A 23,280-nucleotide genomic window follows, 5' to 3' on the forward strand; every position below is an offset into this window, starting at 1 on the left:
CAACTTTTGTGTGTGACACCGTAGCTGACAAATCTGACACATTTTAAAGCATGAAGCACATATGCATAAAATACTGTGGACGTATCCGTACATTAAACTGCAGAGCTGCTGAGTAAACAGCATTTATTTTATGGCTTAGATGATTTCACCTCTATTATTTCCATTAAACCACTACAAACATTAGAAGCTGAGACCATTTCTAACTCCTTCTTGGTAACAGCTCTCAAAGAACTGCCAGTTAGAAAATAAATAAAAACAACAACAAAAAGCTTCAAAAAGACTTCCTTCCCATGCAAATGAAGGGTGCAAAAAATGACACCAGTCTGAGGCACACAGCTGGTAGTGGTGCATCCACTGGTGACAGCTTCCTAAGCTACAACAGTTTGCAGCCAGTAGGGCTTGATGTAAAAAAACTTTAAGGCCATGAGAGAAATGAAATTCCCCACCATTCATTGCTACAGAACAATCAGACCTTGCATTCTGCCACCAGAAGTTTAAAAAGACTACATTTAAAAATTTTAGAGGTTTCCATAATCCATTAGTTATAATTTCTCCCTTTAGGTTTGCACAGTTGGTCTCAGGGTAAACTTAAAGCACCTGGTTTTGCAGATGGTGAGTTTAAAAAAAACACATCAGTATTCATGCATTATTTTTTAACATTTACAGAACCATATGTCTGTAAAATATGTGGCATAAGCATAAGTAAAAACCTTTTATTGCACATGTTTGGAAAACCCTGCCCTGCTTGCTTGTAGCTTCACTGCTCAGTAGAAAGTGTGCTGTTTTAAACTCATTCTGAGAAAAGTTTTACAGCATACCATGCCAGGCACAGTATTTCCTATTATTTAGTTTCTTCTGTACAAGAACTCTTCTAAATAATTCAGTTTGTGCCATAGCTTAGTGGTCCCAAAGCCTCAGGCTAAAGTAAACACAACACGTCTCTTACATCACATAAAGCTAACCCAATCCTTACATTTCAGCCCGTGATAATTGGTGTCATGCTATTAAGCTTTCTGTAAAGCTCCCATCCTGCCAGAAATCCATGTGAGGAGTTCAAGCTAGAGTCAGTGCGGAGTACCTGCAGGATGGATACAAGCGTCCTTACCCTGAGACATACTACATTCTCCAAATTCCTAGCGACATCCATCTGCATTTCTAGCACAAGGTCTCGCTCAGAGTCAGGACTGTATTGTTGATATGCTGCTACCATGCAAAACATGAAACAGTGAAAGAAGGCAGTTTTGAGGCCCTTTCCAATAAGGCATTGGAATACCTTATTTCACAAACAAAAGGGATGAAGGCACTGAATTTAAGCATCCTGTTAGCACAACCTTGCTCTGCCTACTTGATGGTAAGTGCAGGCTGCTTGTGCAGATCAGAAGCAAGTCTTTTCGGGGAGCTACAGCTTCCTCCTTAGCACTGTGTATTTAAACACGTGACATATTTTGTAATTGTTAACTCTGCCGGGAGCATCTGGCTTTGTTTCAATTTCCTGATGTTTAAGTGGTGAGGTACAGAACATCAAAGTTGCATGAATGCAAACTTTATGTATTCCTGGCAGAATTTTACCATCACCGGTCTAGGGAAAAGCCTGCAGGTTCCTCCCAGCCCTGGGGGTGGGGGACACAAACAAAACTGATGTGAGAGAGAGACAAGGTGTCTGGAACCCAATGTGCTTTGTAGCTCCTCTTCTAACTTATTACTGCACTATTTGCTCCTGCAATGGCATCTTGCAGCCGGAGATCAGATTCCAGGTCTGGTACACACAGGCAATGCTGGCCTTAAGAATTTCATAATCTCTGGACAGTAGCCTAATATAAATGCGTATGAAACAAACAGCCAAGACAAGAGGGAGAGGAACAGAGGATCGCACGACAGCATGAAGCGCACTGTGTGGGCATGTGGATTAGCTTGGGCGGCTCTGGGGGCTTCCAGATGAGTGGCCCTGGGAGGGAGCGGGATTGGAAGGAGAATTTGCCCCATGGACATCTCTTCACAGGGAGCATCTGTGTACTCTGCTCAGCATACAACAGCTGAACATAAGGCCTTCGTAGAGTAACAGCAGCCTCTCAGAGGATACTAAAACAGCATTTCCAAAGAGACTCCCTTACGTGGTAATTGGAGCCAGAGCGTGAGGCCTGTAGCACCATGCCAGAAGTACTGCAGCTCCCAACTGCCCTCAGAGGAAAAGACAACTGTAACTGAGATCTCCAGATTATTTACAAAACAAACGTACATGCCTTCAGTTGCCACTGTAAATGTGCAATCAGTGATAACTGGCAGTTTTAAGGAGCTGGAGGGGATTGTTCTGCTGCACATCCAGGGACCCTGTGCAACACTATCTGACTGCTCCAGTGTCTTCCCTGGGTTTTATGCGCTGGGCTCTGAGCACAGTGTGGGCGGGTTAGCGCTGGCTGATAATGGATTATCTGACAAAAGGCCAACATTTGCTGTGTGCTGACTCCAATTGTGGTGAAGAAGGTATTAGGACTTCTCCAGTCCCACACACATCGCATTCACAGATAGCATGTAGCAGCAATTATGTTGCACAACTTAAAAGCTATTAACTGAGTGGGAAAAAGGGGGCAGGAGGAAGAGGGATCGTGATTCTTGGATTAAGGCAGTCAACCCTAGAGTAATTTTTCTGATAGAAAGTAATTCAGGGAGAAGCTGAAGGGGATAACAAGTTTCAGTGCGCTGAGGGAAAAAGGACAAAGACAGTCATAACCCCAAGTCCTGAGGGAGATTTTGGATTGTTAGGGGAGGTGCTCTCTGGTTTGTCTGGGCTTTCTTTGGATGTTGCATATCCTAGAAATGCAGAGTGGTTCAAAGCTCAGTTTAGAGAGCTTGTTGGAATTTGTATCTTCTTTTGTTTCTATGCCTGTCACTAGAGCTGGACAGAACAACCAAACTGTCTGCACTGCCCTCCATATGCTCAGGTATCTGTCTGTTCCAGCCCTCTCTCTCATATTTCAGATTTCAACCTTCCTTCTCTGAGGGAGGTGTAAATCTGGGGGGGGCACAGAGCACCCCTGGCTCCCATTGACTTCACTGGAGCCTGATGGGCATTCGCCCCCACCTCAGCTATGATCACCTACTTCTGGTTCTTCAGGGAATGCCCATGCTTTTTGTTACTTGTTTGTCAGGAACCCTTAGCGTACCAAACACCATGAAGAGAAGTCATCCCAGCTGCTGTCCACCTTCTCTCACATGCCAAGATTTTGGCTCTGTACTACACACGTGGTGAGTAGCACCAGGACAAAATTGGACATTGTGTCCAGGAGACCCACAGAGCACAGCTGGGCTTGGCATTACCTTGTACATCCCAGACAGACAAAAGTAGTACCAGCCAGGCGGACATACGAGTAGAGAAAGGCTGACAGGACACACCAACAACCCATAAAGGAATGGAAGGGACCTTCAAGATATTCTCTGAACGTTTCCAAACTGTTGCTTAGGAAGCAGCAGAGCCTCAAGGCTTTAGACCATGCTATAAAGCAAAGAGGACAGAACTAGGCCTGTCACCTGCCACTTTTCTCATGTTATGCAGCCAAAAATCCTTTATGTTGTTCTGGGAATCCTCTCTCAAATGGGGGCTGGAATGGGTTCATATTTCTGAGGGGGGGTACTGTGATCCACGGTATGCAGGTATCTGTCATTTCCTCACTATAAGTTTCACAAAAAGGTCTAAAAAGATCTAAGCAGAGTACTCTCTTTCTCCTTTTGTTTGCTCTTGCCCTAATTATCTTTGTTTCATAATTGTCCTCACTGACAGGATAAAAAAGGTTGGTAAGCGACAGTTCCACATTGATTCACAAGGCAGCTGGGAGGAAGCAGACTTGAATGAAGCTTCAACAGCATCTACAACTCTTTGCAGCGATAGCAGAATATTTTGTTATGTGGCACAGATACTACTTGTTCTTTTCAAACAAACAAACAAACAGCTCTTTCCACTTGCTTGCCATATTCTGTGCGCCTCCTCTTCCCGAAAACACAGATGTTCTACCCCACTAGTAAATGGAAAAGGGGAAATAAGACATAAATATGTACAATAAAATCAGAAACAGCCAGATTTCCAAGACCAAGCTATAGCCCGTATTTCCTCTTGCTGTGACTATGGAAATTTGGGCCTGATAGTTCCACACAGAGTGCCAATTATTCCAAGTATCTAAGATAAAGGCTGCAACTTTATTGAGGTTTTTCTTTTCTACAGCTCTTCAAAAAGGTCAAGATTATTCTGTATTACATCCCCTGCCAAAAAGCATTGTAATTAAAATAGATGGACAGATTTTAATTTGTAGCAGGCTTCTATTCACAATGGATGTCTGTTTAGGGTACTTGTTTAAAATCTGGTAATGTTAAATTTGTAACAACAACAAAAAAATAATGGAGTCCTGTGTTTTCATATAATTAATTTATAGCAAATGTTTAAATAGAGATTCTGTTCATAGCATATCCAACTACAGTGTATATATCAAAACCAGAGACCAAATTTTCACATTACAGCCTTAAAAGCAAATACCAAGGATGTGGCTGTATGGGAACATTGAAAATACTTCATTAAAGGAAATGCTGTAGAAATAAAAGTGGCATTGGCTTCCTGTAGGTTTGATGGTGACATGCCAAATTGCCGTATGGGAGACATTGGCTTGGGAGTAAGTATCATCCCTGCCTTCCAGGCTGCAAGTTGGAAACAGCATGGCATTGGTGTGGAGAGTGGAGGTACAGAGGAGGCAAGTCTGACCCTACTTAAGCCCCTGGCAAAACTCTCATTGACTTTTGAGCACGCTGGAAGAGCCCCCACAGAGAAGCTGTATTTAAACTTCAATGCAGGGGGGCTGCAGCTGCATATACAGTGACTCCTACTGGCATTGCTTTGGATGGTTGTCTGTGCACATGTCCATGTCCCTGCAGTGAGAACCTGCAAATGAGTAGCGTGGTTAAACGAGCATCCAAAGGACTTCCAAAATGAAGTAAAAGCCAAAAATACTCTTCCAAATATAGCACCCACGGATGCTACTCAAAAACAGTTACAAAAATGAAGCATTCCAGAAGAGCTAAGTATATCAACTGTCAAATCTTGCAGTAATACCTTATATCAGAGTGTGTCAAGTTCAGCTGACCAACATGAAGCAATCTCTCACAGGACAGTGGGTGGTCTCGCATGAGTGGGTTTCCTGTGTGGATGAATAGTCCTTGTCTGCAGACAGGTACTGAGCTACTTGTCATCTCCATGTCCATCATGTTCTTCTTCTCAGAGATCAAGTTACAATGATTGTAGCCACCATTAACTGTCAAAAAAAGAAGAAATTATCATAAGCCTTTGACTAAGAACACACTATACTTACTACTACTGTGTGTGCTGATTTTGCAACTACTTGCAAAATTCCTGTAAGTGGCATGGCAGTGGAAATGAAAGGTTTCACAAGGAAGCAAAAATTAATTCCAAAGGAATCTGTGAATGATGACTGTTTATTTCTCATTTTAAGTTTTGTGGCTATGCATAATTTAACTCAAAAAAAAAAAAACTTAGTATGATAGCTTCCTTTCCTTTTGTGTATTTTTATGGCAGAATCTTGCCTTTGTTAGATTTTGTGGAGGGATGTTTCAGAGTCCCTTTATTTTCAGGGAGAGAAGCTCTCTGAAAACAGTGACGTAAGTCAAGTTTTTCTTTGCAGACAATTATCTCTGTGATTATGACTTTAGATGGGCATGTTTCTCCTTTACTGCCAGGTCAACAGTGTGAAAAAAAAATGTAACTAATTTGGTTCAATGTATACATTTAACTGTATTTTCAATGTGAGCTGTTAGTTTAAACGCTACTATTACTACTAATAATAATAAATTCTGTTTTGGTGAATACTACGTTTCACTTGACTTGGAAAAACAGACTAAAGCTATAGCAATATTTTTCAAAGTATATATATAGCCACTAATGATAATTTAGTTGAAAAGAAAGGAAAAAGGGGAAACTAAGAACTTAGATTGTATCGGTCAAACACTAGCAAGAAGTAACTTAAACTGAGGATCTGACTTTTAGACAGCTGCAGTCAACTGAAATGAATCCCTCTGAGTAGCCATATGACTTACAGACACCCTGATCACAAACTACCTACTTTACACTGCTCTTGGGCCCAGCTCTTCTACTGAAGCCCGCGGTGAACCTGCCATTGACAGAACAAATTCTGCCATTTCAACACTACAATTTTGGTATTTCCCAGAGATATAGGTATAATAATACATAGGTACACAGATACCACAGTATATAGCAAACGATATTTTCATGATATAAGAGTAGGTAAAATTCTACTCGTGAAGTTTTGCAATCGCTGCAGTTTTGTTCCATCGTTTTCGAAGTTCAGATCAGAGATCATGCTCATTTTTGGCGGTACTGCTCTGGCACAACCCCTCAAGAGCAGAGGTACCCTTAACACACATGAACCCCCATTTCTTCTACTTACAGTTGCTGTCCCTAAAGCTAACGAAAGGCAAGTGGGAGAGCTCGAGCTGTTGTGGTCCTCTGTAATGACAGTCAATGCATGCTTCGAAAGCAATGACAATGATATTCAGGTTCTTGGTGCGTATAAATGAGAAGAAACAGGTGACTAGGGAAGACTAGAAAAAGTCTCTAGTAACTGGAGAAATTGTGAAAGGGATCACAGCACAAAAGTCCGTTCTCCTCCACTGGCTGGGCTCCACAGCTTCCCCATCGTGCTTCGCAGCACCATTGTAAAGGGAAGACCATGGCAGATGAAGACGTAGTCCAGGCAAGGATCCAGACCCATAGAAAAGAGTGGGTACATGTGACACCCAAATTACAAGTCTCCTGAGGCATTATTGTGACATTTCCAGAATAGAATTCCCTGGTTCCAGTGAAAAGTTTTCAGTGTTTGGCTGATGCATTACATTTCTTGATCATTTATTTGTATGATTTTTTTTTTTTAAGCTAGAATCTTTAAAATTGGACAAACAATACGGGATTTTTCTTAACCATCTCCAGGCACAATACTAAGGTACATCATAAGTCTTAGAAAGCATAGGGCAGAGTTATATATATAAACAGACCACGTAAAATTTTTAGGAATAATACATAAGATTTTCATGTATTTAAATTATACAAAATGGACCATTAACCTTCTTCATGGTAATTAATACTTTGGTTATATCAGATTTATATTCAGAGACTGTGATATCCACTGATATTTATATCCAATGATACTCTGTGACTGCTCTAAAAAGCTCTGAAGGTACAAAGAAGCTGTACAGAAATGGAGCAACTTTTGGCCTGTGCAGAGCAGTCAGCTGTATTTGATGGGTTTGGACCAAAATGTTTAAGATCATATTGGATACCTTTCAGCTTATAGTGGGTGTTTGTGAGAAGTAGCTCTGCCCTGGATGTAATCATGACATAAATGATCATTATATCCTCTGGAGTCTACAGCTCCATGGGGCTTTATTCCTTTCCTATTCTGGCTTATTCCTACCACAATTTAACTCATTTCAATGGTAATATCTACCTTAGCAAGACGGTACAGACAGACTTGTGGCTGTTAATTTGGATTTATGAATCACATCTAAAGGGTATCCAAATACACTGCTGAACACTGGTGAAAGAAGCTCTATACAATTTTAAAGGCCGCACCACCAAGAGACGTTGGTAAATCAGTCATACCTACAATATCCAGGCCACAGTTCCTCACTTTTTCCACCAGTAATATTACCTGGAATATATGCAAACTGCATCTTCCCTCCAAAATACCATGGACGCTTTAAAAAGGTTTTAGATTTATACTGGATCTGTAATAAAAGGAATTTCTTTTTTTTTTTTTTTTCATTCCCCATTTATACATCTGAAATTCATTAGGGCTTTCTAAATATGCATTTTATCAATTTTATCATGTTATCAAGACAAGGAAACCTGACGCTTTCACTCAAAATTCAGCAATACCAACTGTAGCACACGCTGATACCAATTTGTGTGAAGATGGAGATTTCCTAGAATAACATGGACATTATTCCCATGCTGTCAAAAATGAGTATCTTCTCTTGTAACTGTCAAATCAGAAAATACATTTTCTCCCTGCAAAGGAACAGAACAGCCATGCTAAATCTGTGAAATTCTGTGTGTTTCAGACAATCTGCCACAGATTTGCCTTCACAAAGTCCCTCACAGATTTGTTAACCAGAGCTAAAAATTTCTTGCACAACAGTGCCTTGTGTGAAGTCACACTTGCATCCGAACACCTCTGAAATATGCCCACCGCATGGCAATCGGAACAATGATGGTCAAGTAGCAGCACCTTTGTCTCACCTTTTTTTCTCTTTCCACACAGCAAACCACGACAAGGACTGTGAGATGTCTCTGAACACAGACAACTGGAGTCTACATTCAAATGTTGGGAGAGCAAATTCATTGCCTCCGGAGAAAAAAAAAAAAAAAAAAAGGAAAAAAATGTCTGGTTTACACCAGTGTAACTGAGAAGAGAATCTGGCCCTTTGACAACTGGCTTTTTTATGCAATATTAATATCACTGGCTGGCATAACACAAGATTTAAGCATTTTCCATGTCTGGAACTAGATCTCCTCTTTCACTGGTATCGAGGGGCCTTTAACCTACATACTGTAACTTACCAATACCAGATGAAAAGAGCACACTCCCTGCCTTACACCAGAGCGTTCACTCTGCTTTCAGTAGAACCATAGCTATTTCATAAATCCATATAAAAAACTAATCCTAATTTACAGAGAGTAAATCTAATAAAAGCAGAATGGTTTCCAGAAGGATCTCATGGAAGTGGAATCCATCAAGGTAACTTTTGTCTTTCTCTTTTGCTGTCCGGCAGCTTTGATTTATATCTTTACATTTAAACACTCACACAGGGAACAGAAGAGGTTGATGCAGAAGTGTGCAAAGGCTGCAATCAGGCAATTCCTTCCATATGAGTAATCAGGTTAGTTCAGCTTTGGATATCTTGCTGCTTTCGTTCTGGGGTAACTAACTTTGGGGGAGCGTCTCCTTGATTTATGCCAGATTAAGACCTGTGAGAATTGGTCCCACGGACTGTGACAGGGCTACACACCTCAGGAAGGACCGCTCACAACTGGTCGGGATCTGCAGCGTCAGCCTGGTGTCTCTTGCTAGGGGCACATTCTCCTAGGGGAGAACAGCACCTCGTCACACGAAGGGAAACCTGTCTGTGTAACAATGAGATCAACGTTAAAAATGACCCTGCTAAGGGGCAATAGCTCTTCTTCCCTGGGAGCATCTCGTTTACTGTTCAGGAAGGCTTCCCTCTCAGTGACAAAATTAGCTATTGTGGTTGTAGATAGATAAGAGCAAGAGCTTATCAAAAGGGTAATTGTTCGACAATAAACACATGTTGCAATGCTTTGGAGTTTACCTAATTAAGGCCAATGAACAAATAACTGAAATGATATATAATTGAAATGACTCACATTCGAAATAGAGATAGATTTGAAATATTTGCCTAACATACTTAGATATCCCCAGAGCATTGTGGGTTTTGTGGTGAAGACCAAACTAGGTCATTTGCCTTTTTTTTTTTCTTACTGCTTCATTCTCTTTAATTACTTCTTTTTTTAAAAGATTTTGCCATTCTCGGTTTTGTTTGGATGCGATGTCCAAAATTTACCACGACAACACTGAGAAATGGAACGCTGTTCCTGGCAGCTGGAGGAGTCACATGGGGCCAGTGAAAGACCAAATGGTGCCACATTTTCTCCAACAAGTGAAAATCATCCACGCTGGAAGAGGCCATCTATCAGAGCCCTCCAAGAGAAAATTATTAACCCAGAAGGTGCCAACGCAGAAAAAACAGGTATTGTAGAGAAGGCCTGTACGGATATTCAGCATCCCATTACGCCCAAGTAGTGCTGAATAATCTTTATTACCGCACGGCTGGAGTGACTGCCGCAACTCCTACAGTCAGTAATTTACGAATGTTAAAATTGATGCTTAGCACCATGCTACCTGCTGGAAGGCTCTAACAAACTAAACATTTCAAAACACAGAATCTTCAAAATGATTCATGAAAATGCAGCATTTTTGAAATCTAGAAAAAAAAAATCAACATTTTCCCAAAGGTTTTTATGCCTATTATGCCTTGTGAAACACATGGTTTCTCCTTCAGTTCCAGTGAAATACAGTCACAATGGATAGGAATTTGGGCACACATTTTTATACTGTGGACACAGCTTAAGAGAAGGAAAACCACTTCAGAAGTATGTTGGTATGACTAGCCATGTATGACAGGCTACTTAAGTAGGCCCTACCCAAATGAACTAGTTATTTTCACTTAGATCTTCAAGCTTGTAACGAGATAACCCAAATACGAACTTCCAGATCTTGGTCTGGAGACCCAAAGCTGGGATGGTCAGATCTTTTACTAATTTCTTTGCAGTCACTTGCACCGTCTGGTACGCAACAAACCTCTAGGTATTTGGGCCTCTAATGACTAGAAAGGAAAGTTCTGCACTTTCAGAGACATTTTTGATGACTTACAATTCAATACAAAACTTCCAATAACATTTGATTTGATGCGAGTGTTTTGGTTTCATCTCTGCGTGATAGCAGTACTGTGCACCACTAGATCTCTTTTTTGGGGTTGAAAAAGGCAAGAAACCCCTTAGAGCTGAATAGTCCCAGACCACGGTGCCAAGGTGCAGAATTCCCTCCTTGCTCTACGAACTATCCGAGTCTTCTGTAACGCACAGCTAGCAAACACAGGATCTGAACATGGTGCTGAGGAAGCTACTGCATCGAGAGGGATTATCAAACAAAATCAACACTACACAGAAGAGCTACTAAAAATGTTCACGTGCAGTTGTGCAGTTCTTAAGCCCATTGGTAAGCCCATGGGGTTGAACATACGGGCTTTCAATATGGCCACCTGGAACACACAGTTCCTTTGGTTCTTTTAGATAGTCAAAGGAAGTTAACAACTCTCTCTCCGTGGCATCAAGCGAGAGACCTCCGAGTCCCTTTTGCTGCTGTTTGTCCTCACCTGGACTGAAGTGGTTAACAATGACAGCACTGAATTCACTGAATTTTCACTGCCACATACAAAAGAGTTCGTATCTCATCAAGATGAACGGAGCCGCTCACACCACATTCCAGGGTCACCCCAGGTCGGTTACATTCTGTTGCCATTTTAAGGCCTGTTTCATACAGCTGGCAGAGGCTTGGCTTTACTTTTTTATAATACCTGTACAATATCTCCAAAAAAAATGCAGTATGTGAGAACCAACAGGTTCTTTAGTACAGAGCAAACCACGCCGTACAGTGAGAGTCAAGTGGAGAATCAAATTGTCCTACATTTGTGTATCACAACAGAGGTGACAGCTATTTGAAAATAGCTACAGGGATTCCTATTTGAAAATATATATGGGTGATATTAATCTATAAACGGGTACGGTTAAAACCGACAGCATTCAATAAAAAAGAAGGATCTCTTTCTTCCAAGTCTTTTTGAATCATCCTGTATAATCCTATAACAGAAATACCTTACCTTCACATTGATGTATGAGTGAAGATAGAAGGACTAAGAAAACTCTTGTAAACTAAAACAAACCAGTTAGTGAAATAAATTGTAGAATATCAATCTTAAAAACTTGTGATAGATTAATGTAACCCATGTGTGTCTTTTTAGTAAAATCTGGACCCTAAGTGTTGGCTACATCTATATTTGTTATTTCATGTTCAATTTATTTTTCAAACAAGTTATTTGGATTGCTTTTTATTTCTGTTCTGTGGATTTTTTTTTCTGCAGACTACACACGGTATTTTAAAAGAGTGAATGAGTAGGGTTGGCATCACTGAATAAAGAAGCATGGTTAATTTTATATCAGTTGAATTTAAGTCAAAAATGTTTCAATAGTTTAGAGATCTGTAACCTCTTCGTCTCTGAGCATGCAGATAGATATGGCTCCCATATTTGACTTTTTCATGATATTTTAAAGACAGTTTAAAGACATAATTTAAAGAGAGTCCAACAGAGGCAGGCAAAGAATGCCGTAACAGTACATTACATGCAATAGATTGCATAGGTTTGCAATGTTACAGGGTTTAGATTTCCAACAAAGACCTTCACAACACTTTTTGAAGTCTGAGAGCATGGCTGAGATTCAGGAGAACACATGCCACGTGCTTAGGTTCCAGTGACTTCACAGCCTTAGCTGATGTTCTGTGTCAGGCTCTAGATGGCTAAGAATATAACCATTTTAGGCAACGGTGCATAGATCGTCAGAGAAGTAAAATTACTGCCTGCTATCACAGTGACTGTTTCACTGCACTCGGGCTTGGAACTCAACATTCTTGGCTTCCCATTTGGATTTCAGACCTCTAAATTACGTCCCCCAACAGAGCTGAGAGCAGACTGAAAATGACCATTGCACTTCTTTGTGGCAATCAGGACAAAACCCTTCCCAGCCTGATGAAACACAGGGCTTGTCGTTACATTCATTGTTACGGAGTTTCCTCGTCTTGGAATTACCTTTTGCCTGTTGCCAGGCAATCCGAAAAATATTGTTCTCAGCACATCTGGCCTTTTTTGTGGTCAGTTATCCTTCCTCACAGCTTGGGTTTTAGCAACAGGGGGAAAAGACATTAAAATAAATGTTTTAGGAAAATATTAAGCTCAACAAACATTATTTTAATTAAAAAGGAAATCCTAAAACCTGCCTAATGGGCACTTGGAGAATATAAGCTCAATGTAATGAAATGCGATGTATTTCTTTTTTTCCTTTTTAAGAAGACTCTGTATGGAATAGATTTAATTCTCAGTATTTCTAATAGATAGGGTATATAATTATAGTTTTCTTTGCTCTGCCAAACACACGAGAACAGGGGTGCCTCTGCTGCCTTATGAATAAACATGTTTGAAGGAGACACGAATACAGCCCTTGGCCCCATTCTCTGTTCCCACTTCTCCACTCGCCTCTATTTCCCTTTCATTTCGAAGCTCAGTTTGAAACCTTCAGTTCCACCACTGTCTTTAACCTTCTCCATCCTGTGCCTCACCTTCCACTACACCGTCCACAATGCCACAGATGCAACAGACAGCTGCTGTGCTGTGCAAAGCTGGTACTATCAAACCCATTTTACTATTTAGATGCACAAGCTTCAACCCCAGCTGAAGCTGGTCACACTACCCAGGTATCAGACAGTTGTATTTTTTTTTCTATGCAAGCAACACACATAGCACACACAAGCTGCTGTCAGTCTACCTGGTTTAAACTCTTTGCTCTCGTGGATCAGGTTGATTGACAACCCATGCTCCCAGAGATCAGCTGAACCAGGACAAATCAATTCATACCTTGTGAATAAATGCCACTGAGCATCCTGATATAAGGTAGAAGACAACTCTACATCATTTAGGGTTATGTATACCTGCCCCTTGTCCCCTTTGTTTTTTTTGTTGCTCTAGATGGACACCACCAGGGTTTTCTCAGCAGCCTGTAGGTTAAAAGAACTCCAGAGTGACTTTTTCAACACACAAGTTCACACATTTTCTGATGTGGGTGCTTGCATTGTTCCTACTGTAAACATGTTTTCATCATTGATTACATGACTCCATTGAAGAGACAGGATCTTTCCATACATGCACAGTTTGAAAAAATCTATTCCTTTTGTTTTTGTTTTTGTTTTTTCTCCAAGTCATCTAATTCACTAATAGCCAAAGCATGCCTCCTATGAGCTGCATGTGGGTTATTGCTTTCCCATTTACTTATTAAACTCTGAACTTTTAAACTCCCAGACCTCCACTCCCCTATATTTTACTTAGTCCATTTAGTCTCTCTTTTCCATGGAAGTTCTAGCCAGCAGACCATGTAAAGGCTCCACAGGGGCTTGTGCTCTCCCAAACATTTGAAACACAAGGATGTGCAGGGAATGAAAGCTGGGGTTTTTGCCATATGGCACCTTGCATGTGTCTTGTGTAAACATATATGTCTCTATGTCCCAAGAAGGAATTTTATGTCTGCCTAGCTCAGCATGCACTCTATATATTAAAAAGGAAAAAACCTACCACCCGTACTTCCAGCTGAGCACAACAAGAATTAGTTCCATCAAGATGTTGGGCTGAAAGATTTAGAAGCCTGGAAGTGTCACCAAGTCAGTAAAAGCCACAGAAGCTAACTTCTGCAAGGACAAAATCCATGTAGACATGCAGGCTTATGCAGAAACTTTAAACAAAAGAGGATGCTGGTAACCAAAAAGCATTTTGTTCTTTTCAATGCAAGCTAGACAGAGGAAAAGGACTGGTGGGAAGGGCATGCACAGCATCCAGTTTTAGGGATCTAATTCTGAAGCATGTATTTGGAGGCTACTCTACTTATAGTCAAAGGAGGCAGAAAATGACTCATAGTAGGAATCAAAATGAATTGGGAGTCTAGGAAGAACTTTCCACGTTGGGCGCTAAAGCTGTGTCACAGCAATACTCCCACACACAAAGGGAAGACAACGGGGGGAGCTAGTAAACCTGCACTGCACATCAGTTTCCAGCAATGGGTTGTCTTCCATTTGCTGGTCCCCCAAAACATGTGAATTAAGCTCCTTTTCTATGACAGGTTTCATGACACTCTTCTCAACTGATATCTTCACCCCAAGCCCACCTGGAGCTTCTTCCAGGCATTTTTTCTTGTTTTTCTATAGATCATAGGGATGAAAAATTACAGTCAAGAGGCATTGGATCACTGAAAGCTACAGGTTCTCCTAACATACCTTGGTTTCTCCATTCTTTTATTGAAGAGGAGACCTCTTCACATCCACACATTCCATGCAGAGTCACTGCAGACCTCTCACACTCACCAGGTAACCTACATCCCCCATCAACCTCACTCACCAAGTAACCTACATCCCCAATCAACCTCTTTGTGCTCTTGTGTAAAAAATGTTTTACAATGAAAACTCAAATCGCTACCCCAAACAGGAAACCATTTCAGCTACACAGCCTCTTTGTTCATTTACCACTTAATACCTAACACAGTAACAGCTTCTTTGCAGCTTAGAATTAAAACTGCCAGAAAGAGAATTCAAGACAAACAAAACAATCCCCTCCAGTATATGCTGAAAAGAGCAACAGCCTGGCCCTTCTACTTTTCATTTGCTGCTTTCATTGTTTGACATTTCTTTCTGCCAGGATTTTGGCATCATTTCAAGGATTGATTTGAAATATATTTAACATCAAGTGATTTGCCATGTTGCTTTCTATTTTACCAGAACTATGCTTAGGATTAACTCTATTCAAGTAGAATTTACCCTTCTGCACTCACTGCCAGTGAACGGACTCTTGCAGGCTCTCCACAACAGAGTGCACTTCTCCCTAACCTTGCACATATCTGACAATTCAAATAAATAACTCTTGCTGATATGCACACCTACGCTCACAGCTATCCTCTATTTAATCTATTTTCTTGGATAAATCACAGAATAATGAGATTAGGGAACCTTCGCACTGACCCAGTGCAACTGGTTTGGGTTCTTATTGCTGCATTAAACTGTCCTCTGAAAAATGCCCAGAAATCTCAGTACAGAAGAACTTACTAAACACCCATGCAAAGGTAAAGGTTGCCTCATCGCTCCATAATTCAACTTAATGGCATAAAACAGTAAATGAGAACTCTCGTGACAGTGCACATATTTGCACAGAAATGTGCCCTGTAAGAACTACTTCTAAGTGGGAAACGGAGACCTTGTGGTGAGGTGACGGAGTTTGTGAAGAGCAGATGTAGCGCAGGAACACGGGGCAACTTCCAAACACCACACTGTCCACAGGCAGAACCTAGGAGGGAGGTTGGTGTGTTTGGTGCACTATAGTGCTGTTGGCGTATCAGATCTAAGGAGTATCTTTTAGAGAGACATCAAATGTTTAAATGATGGGGAATTGCTTCTGTGGCAACTTGTTCCAAGTTCTCAGCATGAATTTTGTATAGCTTGAACTTTTTTGTCTTCATTTCCCAGGCACTGGGTCTCGTTATGCCTTCATGTGCTACATTAAGGCACGAGAAGTACCTGGGACTTTCTCCCTCTGTGGATAACTTTAAACTTTGCTCCTACCTTTTCTTCAGTGACTAACTGGCCTTTTTCGTTTTCTCACGGTAGAGAATATTCGCCAGATCGTGAATCATCTGTGTGAATCTTCTCTTAATCACAGCCAGTTTTTCCAAAGAACCTTGTTAAATTGTCAACACCAGAGCAGCACAGTGCTAGAACCATTAATAACTTCGAAGACAACAATGTCATTTGCCTCCTTCTGCCTGATATGTGCATAAACAGAGCTCTCCAATTTTTTTCTTTTCTTACTCTGCTGCAGCATCAGAACAGAACCGCTCGTTCAGCCAGCAAATTCTTGATGTTTCACCTGAGGCTGCGAGGCTGGGTCCTGTAAAGCTGTCCGGATTTGGGGGAAGGGAGAAGGATAGTTATTCTGTTCTAGTGTGTGCGTGACTGTAATACAAGCTCTGCTAAGGAATAGAATAAAGTCACCAAATTATACTACTGTGCCTCCAAACTTAATGACCCAGAATGAGTTCTGCTGTCGATGGGCCTAACTCAATAGGCACCACTGAAAACAATGGAGTCCCCCAGTGTGTGACCAAAAAAGAAATAACAACTTTTTAAGGAATGTAGCAACTGCAGAAGCTCAGTAACCACTTATGAAACTGAGGGGGGAAAATCAGCCATTTGAATTTTTTGTTTACAGGCAAAAAGGGCTCCAGCAGTAGAGTCACTGAGTGTGAGATTTCTGCTGTTTTAATTTAGGCTTTCTTAGGTTTGCCTTGTTTGGTGTAGCGCAAGTTCTGCAGAATACATCTAAACCCCGTGGCTGGTTTGCAAAAGGCGGCAGAGTGGGAGTAACTCAAGCCATTTGAAAAATAAAGGAACTGGAAGCAGAAGGCGTGTGTCATCCGAGCCCCACGCTAAGCCATAGCCTTTTAGAGCTAAAATGATTGCTGCTAGAGCAGGGCATGATGCACAAAAATCCACATTTACCTGACAGAAATCCCATGTGGTCCTGAACTGACTAAGAAATTAGCTGGGGGGGGAAGGCAACCTCGGCAAGTACCCAAAAAGAGAAAAATAAGGAATCTTTCCTTCTCATTCTCATAGCCCTTCATCTGCATGGATCCTTGCAGCCAGCAAGAGGGAAAAGGTGAGAGCAGCATGGCTCCAAAATCACTACCTGCAGTACAACGGAAGTATCGTGCATTATTTGTGCTGCAAGTCCTTAGCGGTGGTTTTCCAGGAAAAACATCAAGGAAAGAAGGGACCAGCAACAGCAAACCTGGGCCAGTTCCGAGCCTGCTGCAGGAATCTCCAAGCTGTCATGACCTGAGCTAACAAGTCCTCGTGCTGTGGGGTCCCACCACGCAGAGATATTTCCCACCCCCAAGAAGACAGCCTGTCTCTTGAGGGTACACATACTGTCCTGGGTCCTGGCCAGGCTGGCAAAAATGCACAGAGGCTGGTTCGAAGGCAAGCCCAAACGCCAGCCATCGTGCTGTTGGCCACGTGCCCTCAGATATGCTTAGAAAGCCCTACGCCCTACAGAAACACCAGTACGTATGCTGCAGTGACCAGTCCTCTGCGAGCACGAGCGGCTTCCCAAAGCTCAGGTCTACATTCCCTGCACGTCACTGCATTTTCCTCTTCTCAGTTAGCGTGGAAAAGCAAAGTATCTGGTTTCTGTGTAACTGAATCCCAGCCATGTATATACAGCTAATGACTGGTTACACCACACATAATGAAGAGTCACGTTTTGCTAACTGCATAGAAAATAAACAAGCTAAAAAAGAAAACAATTACCGGCTTTTGTAGGAATCTCTCTTGACCTTCCTTCTGGACTCAGACCCTCAGTGTTCAGACTGCTGAGCAATCCAGCCACTGTTAGGCACATGCACTGCCTGCTCTGGTTTTGCTTCCCCTTTAAAGTCCACTGATGTTTCATAACTTTGCAGCAGGACATCCATCGCCAAGGCCAGCGCCTCAGAAGTAACTGCTGGGTTCTGTGGTCTGCTCCTCATCACCCCCGGCCTCTTTCCTGACATCCACCTGACTGAGGCGAGCCGTTGTGCAATAGCCGAGCTATTGCCAGCTTTTACTTCCAGGACACAGGCAGTGTTTGGTTATAATCCCGTATTTCTGCACTGGGATGACCAAAAATATGACAGCCTAAGAGACTGAGGGGTACAAGCAGAGCAGTAAGGAACGGTGAGCCAGTGCCAGTCAGCACAGCAATGGTGGCTTTGGCACAAGTGTCATTTAGTGCTCGTTACATCTTTTGTCTTCATCAAGGGCCAAACAGGGCAACCTTGTGACATGCAGCAATGACAAGTGCAGCCACGGGCTTGGGCTGTGCTGGTGAAGACCAGCAGGTTATGCTCGGCAGGACAGAAAGCGGGGAAGGGCTGGACCACAAGAAGAGGCAGGGAAGGAGGCAACACACACATGTACTAGGTTCTGTCCCTGCAATCCATGCTCAGGGCTAAGGGAACCCCTCACATTTCCACATCAGAAGGAAAACACATCCTTCCTAAACATCTGTGCCTCTGGTGGCCTGTGTCTCCCTCTGCTCTCCTATAGTCTAAGACAAGCCCTGTGTCACAGCAGTGTCCCCAGAGGTGACACGGTGGCCTGCACATCTCTCTGTATGGACACCGTTTTCCTGTAGGAGAGAACCTACGGTTTGTACGATAACAAATCAGTTGTTTCATCGTGCTTGGACAGGGACATTTTATACAGAGAGGTGGAGATGGAAGGATAAAAAAAAAAAAGGGACTTACGCTGACAAGTGGCTGGTGGGGATAACGACCCCAGTCAGAGTCTTGTCTTCTTATAAAAAAAACTCTTGACAAACCCCAGCATCTGGTAGTTCAGCTGTGGGTTTCCGCTGTTTATTTTTCTATTCCAGTGCTCTCATCCCTATGCACTGCCTGTGCCTGGCTCTGTTAAGCATTCCAAGTGCTACACAGCGTAATTGAAAGAATAAAAACCCCAGGCTCAGCATCAGGCACGTACAGAAAAAAAAAAAGAAAAAAAAAAGGAAACTCCTTAAATCCTTCCCTGTGTTGATGGGAATGCAGGCAATAATGCCACAACACCACACCAGGCAGGTCCAAGGTGAACGCAAGCCAGGAGTGCCAAGCCCAGCGGTCTTTTCTGAACCGGTGCTCGGACGCACAAACATCGAGTTATTTTGGTCTAACCAGTGGGAACCATGCCCAACGCCTGTGATGCACTGGGAGAAGCACTTACCTCAATGAGCTGTCCAGAGGAAAGATTGTGTTCACGTTCTTAATTTCAACGAGCTTAGTCCTTTCTCTGTTTCCCTTCTCCCTCTTCACCTTCACATTGGTAATCTCAATTACAAAACCAAACATAACCCTACTGCCTTTGCTCACTATTGTCTGCCTAACACTGCTAATATTCTGTCTCTGGCATCTCTTTGTGGATGACAAGTATCAAAGGTGGCTCCTTGCAGCTGCAAAATGGAACCCAGCACCTGCATCCTCTCCGTCTTTGAGCAGTTCCTACGAGAACAGCTCCTACCGTGAGGTCTTCACAACACGGGCTTCATCTCTGACTTGGACCTCTCGGTCCTCACTTTACTTCTGGGTCTTGTAATAAGCTCTTTCTGTAGACTATTCCTAAGGCAATGCCTTTCCTACCTATCCACACTGCCAGCACTTTCATCCAGCTCCCCACTACCCCATTCTTGTATTGTTAACACATCCTCTTATGTGATCTTTACTCACATAATATTCCCCTGCTGATAATCACCCAGACTAGTGCAGGAAAAAACTAATATACAGTGACAGCAGGGATGAAAAAATGCAAGACAGGGAAAGGCTGTTCTGACAAAAAACAATCCCATGCAGCTACAATTAAAAAACAGGGGACTACACGGGAACCCTGAGCCATGTGTGTACTTTGAGAAGATTTCTCCAACTCCACGCGTCAGAGTTAGGGAAGGAGCAGTGGTCAGAGCCTGGAAGGCCCAGGCTGGAGAGAAGCCCAAAGCTGAGGCTGTGCTTCCTTATGGAAGAGGGAGAGCAGGAAGAGTTGTATCAGCTCCCGAGATGCAGCCAGCCTCCTGGACGTGGTAACTTACCCTGCGAGGTGTCTGTGCAAAGCCTCCGGGGGCTGCTAATGTCTCACGAGCAGGAACACAGCCTCTCTCTGAAAGCGATTTTAGAAAATCTTTAGAGAAATGTCCTATCTTTCAGTTTGGGAAAGCCCTGTTCTGCATCTCATCAGCCGGCCACCAGAGCTGTTAACTGTAACTGGTGATAATCACAGGAGACTTTTATTCACTGACAATTCATTGTCTGTAATTATTACTGTGTTCTTATAAAAGTTACCTAAACGCTGTGCTCACAGCTACAACAAGAGCATTCCCAATGCCAACTCTCAAACTGTTTTCACTTTTAGAGATGCATAATATTGAAAGCAGATGTACCAAATTGATTCTTTTTTCTTTTTTTTTTTTGCAACATACTGTAAATGTTTTTAAAATGTGACTCTAGTACAATGCATGTCAAATGGTCAAATTCAAGGTAGAGTGCTGCCAAAACCAGAAGACAAATGAAGTTTAAAATCAGTTCTGACAGATTAAATGGGGATACTTTGAAGCCATAAATCAGATGGCCAGTCTCTAGGAAGTTAATAATGAATGTATCTTTTCTCCATGCTTATTACCTCAAAGATACACAGAAAAACAAGCCAACATAATTTGCTGCAAAAGTAAATTTGTGCCTCAGTGTCTACAACACTTCACCCGAGCAGCAGTGAAAGTATGACCAAGTTCATCTCCCAATATTTGCTTGTTGTGAAGACAGATGAAAGACTAATATTTGTACGTAAGACACAACTTCCCAGAGTTTGGGATCGTTGCCGAAAGTAAGCATTGGAGCCTACTGCATTTTCAATAATGTGCACATTCACAAACCAAGGATATCTGGAGGTTTTTTTCAACATTTGTTATGAGCAAATCAGTGTCTGTTTCAAATCGTCATTGTGTTTTTGTTGTCTTTTTTTTTTTTTTTGTAAAATCACATTCCACAAGACAGGAGGATATAAATTTTGCATGTAAGACATTATTCTAACTCCCGTACAATCTGGTTGGTTGTATTGGGTTAATTTCTTCACATGTAAAATGATGCATGCAAACAAAACCAAACCAAAACAAAGAAGGCAGAGCAAAATGTTTTCCAAGCTTTGCAACAGAGTGCTTACAGTGTTTATACAAATAGTAAAGTCTGGCTAAAGGAAGCATCTGACAGCTCTGTGCTGCTCTTAAGACACATGACTCCTATTTGCCATTTATTCCGTGTAGGCAGAATTGGGTGCCCAGGCAGAGCCCCAGTGAAATTCCTGGTGCAACGCATGAATGCAAAGTTCTGCTTGCACACATGCCATTGCTGGATTAGATCTTGCGTGTTGAGCACTCTGTTCCGTGCTCACTCAACGTGCTCCCACTGAAGCTGGACAAATCTAGATATAAACTGTCCTGGAGGAATCAGGTACTACAGAAGGAATAATAAAAAGGGCTAAGAAATTTGTGCACAAAAATATGACTTCCATTTCTAGTTTTCTTTTGTCTTACAAATGATATTGCAAAATCTGCTGGCATGCATTCTGCTTGGACATCAACAAACTTCTTAAAGAGGGCAAGGTCTAAAATGCAGCACCTGACAGCAACCTCAGCAAGGAAAAAATGAGGGAGTCTCAGCAGGCTGCAGGAGAAATAATTGTCGCAGTAGCATCCTATGTTGTCGAATCAGGAGGGAGAAGATGGGATTTGCACTTTCATCTGTAAACATGTAAGTGCCAATACAAACATGAGCATTTGGGAATACCGCATGGATTCAGGACTCTCTGTAGAGGTTAATGCCATTACAATAATCTAGACATATGGGGAAATAAAATTCTCTTCTGATAAGCTTGCTGGTGATTCATTAAAATGACACCCTGCTGTCACTGTGCACTAGGCTCAGCCACTCTCCGCATGCAGCAGTGAAGAGCTTTTCACCAGCATCTGGATGTGTGAAACGTTCTTCCAATGCAAACTACTCCATAGGCAATTTATATTAAATATACCTCTTTCTGCTTTGATCCTGGTGTCAAACTGTCCGTTCTACTTCCAGCAAAAGCATCACCAACTACTTTAAATCAGTATGCAACATCACTAGCTCTTGTAATTACTGCCAAATTCTTCTAATCCAGAGATATTAGCATTTAAATGACAGATACTTGAGATTTAATCCCATCGCACACATCTCTATCTAAGTAAAGTTCCTCTGGAATTCAACAAAATGCCTTGAGGCTTGTGCAAGTCACTAAATAAATCAACTGGAAGAAGGGGAAAAATGCACAACACAGGGACAAGCAGAACGTGTTCGCTTTGTACAACAGCATTTTCCTCAGTATGTGGTACCACATTCTCCTGCTCTTCAGAATATTATATTTGAGTTATAACCTGGATTTTAGTCAATGCAAGGTTTTCCTTTGGAAGTCCTTATCTTGTGAGACAATTTACTTTACTGTATGGATCTCTGAAGGGAGCTGCTATTCACAGAAAAAAAAAAAAAGAGCAATACCCTTGGTAAAATAAAGGCAGAGCTCAAATCAAGCCACCCGCTGCAAGGTCCGTACCTTGCCTACAGGCACCGCAAGCACAGCACAAGGCAGGCAGCAGGGCCTCGTTTCATTAGTATCAAAATTAATCGCTTTGTTACACCGAAACCCCCTCGATACTGCTGCTTGAAGCTATTTTATAGATAGAGCAGTCACAGGCGAAACTGGGAACAAGAAATGTTCCTTCTATAAACACTGTTGCTTGGTAACCCTGTATTTTTAATAACCCAGAGCTCCAAATTCAGCATGGCCTGTCAGTATGGGATTTCAGCACAACACTAAGGTATTTTGAGGCCAATTTGCATTGTGCCATACACAGAGTTGTTCTTCATGGACACGCAGTGACATGATCAGCTGGGGTAAAGACAGGAAGCCAAGTACTCGTTCATTATCCATACTGCCGTAACGTCTGAGACCTCCAGTGCTAAAGTAAATTTCCTTTTGCTAGTGATGTGCAAATACAAGACAAGACAGACAAGGTAAATGTACAGACTAAAAAAGGTACAAAGGGACAATTCTTTTGAAAAATAACAATCTACGCAAGAAATGCTATAAATAAATAAATAAAAATAAAACGCAGTTGTTTGTTTTTGCTTGGATATACTGTATTCCTTTGAAATATGTC

The 23,280-nt window shown here is 41.9% G+C and overlaps 1 protein-coding gene across 10 annotated transcripts in view; it reads right to left on the reverse strand.

The window, feature by feature from the left end:
- Positions 1-23,280, reverse strand: part of GLIS1 (GLIS family zinc finger 1) — a 192,635-nt gene that overhangs the window by 101,115 nt on the left and 68,240 nt on the right. For all 10 annotated transcript variants that reach the window (XM_083846624.1, XM_083846623.1, XM_083846621.1 and 7 more), the window contains one exon: positions 5,093-5,291. In XM_083846624.1, coding sequence (XP_083702750.1) covers positions 5,093-5,291 — 199 coding nt within the window. The remainder of the gene's footprint in view (positions 1-5,092; positions 5,292-23,280) is intronic.

The sequence above is a fragment of the Anser anser genome (assembly GCF_964211835.1).
Source record: "Anser anser genome assembly, chromosome: 8".
Lineage (NCBI taxonomy): Eukaryota > Metazoa > Chordata > Aves > Anseriformes > Anatidae > Anser > Anser anser.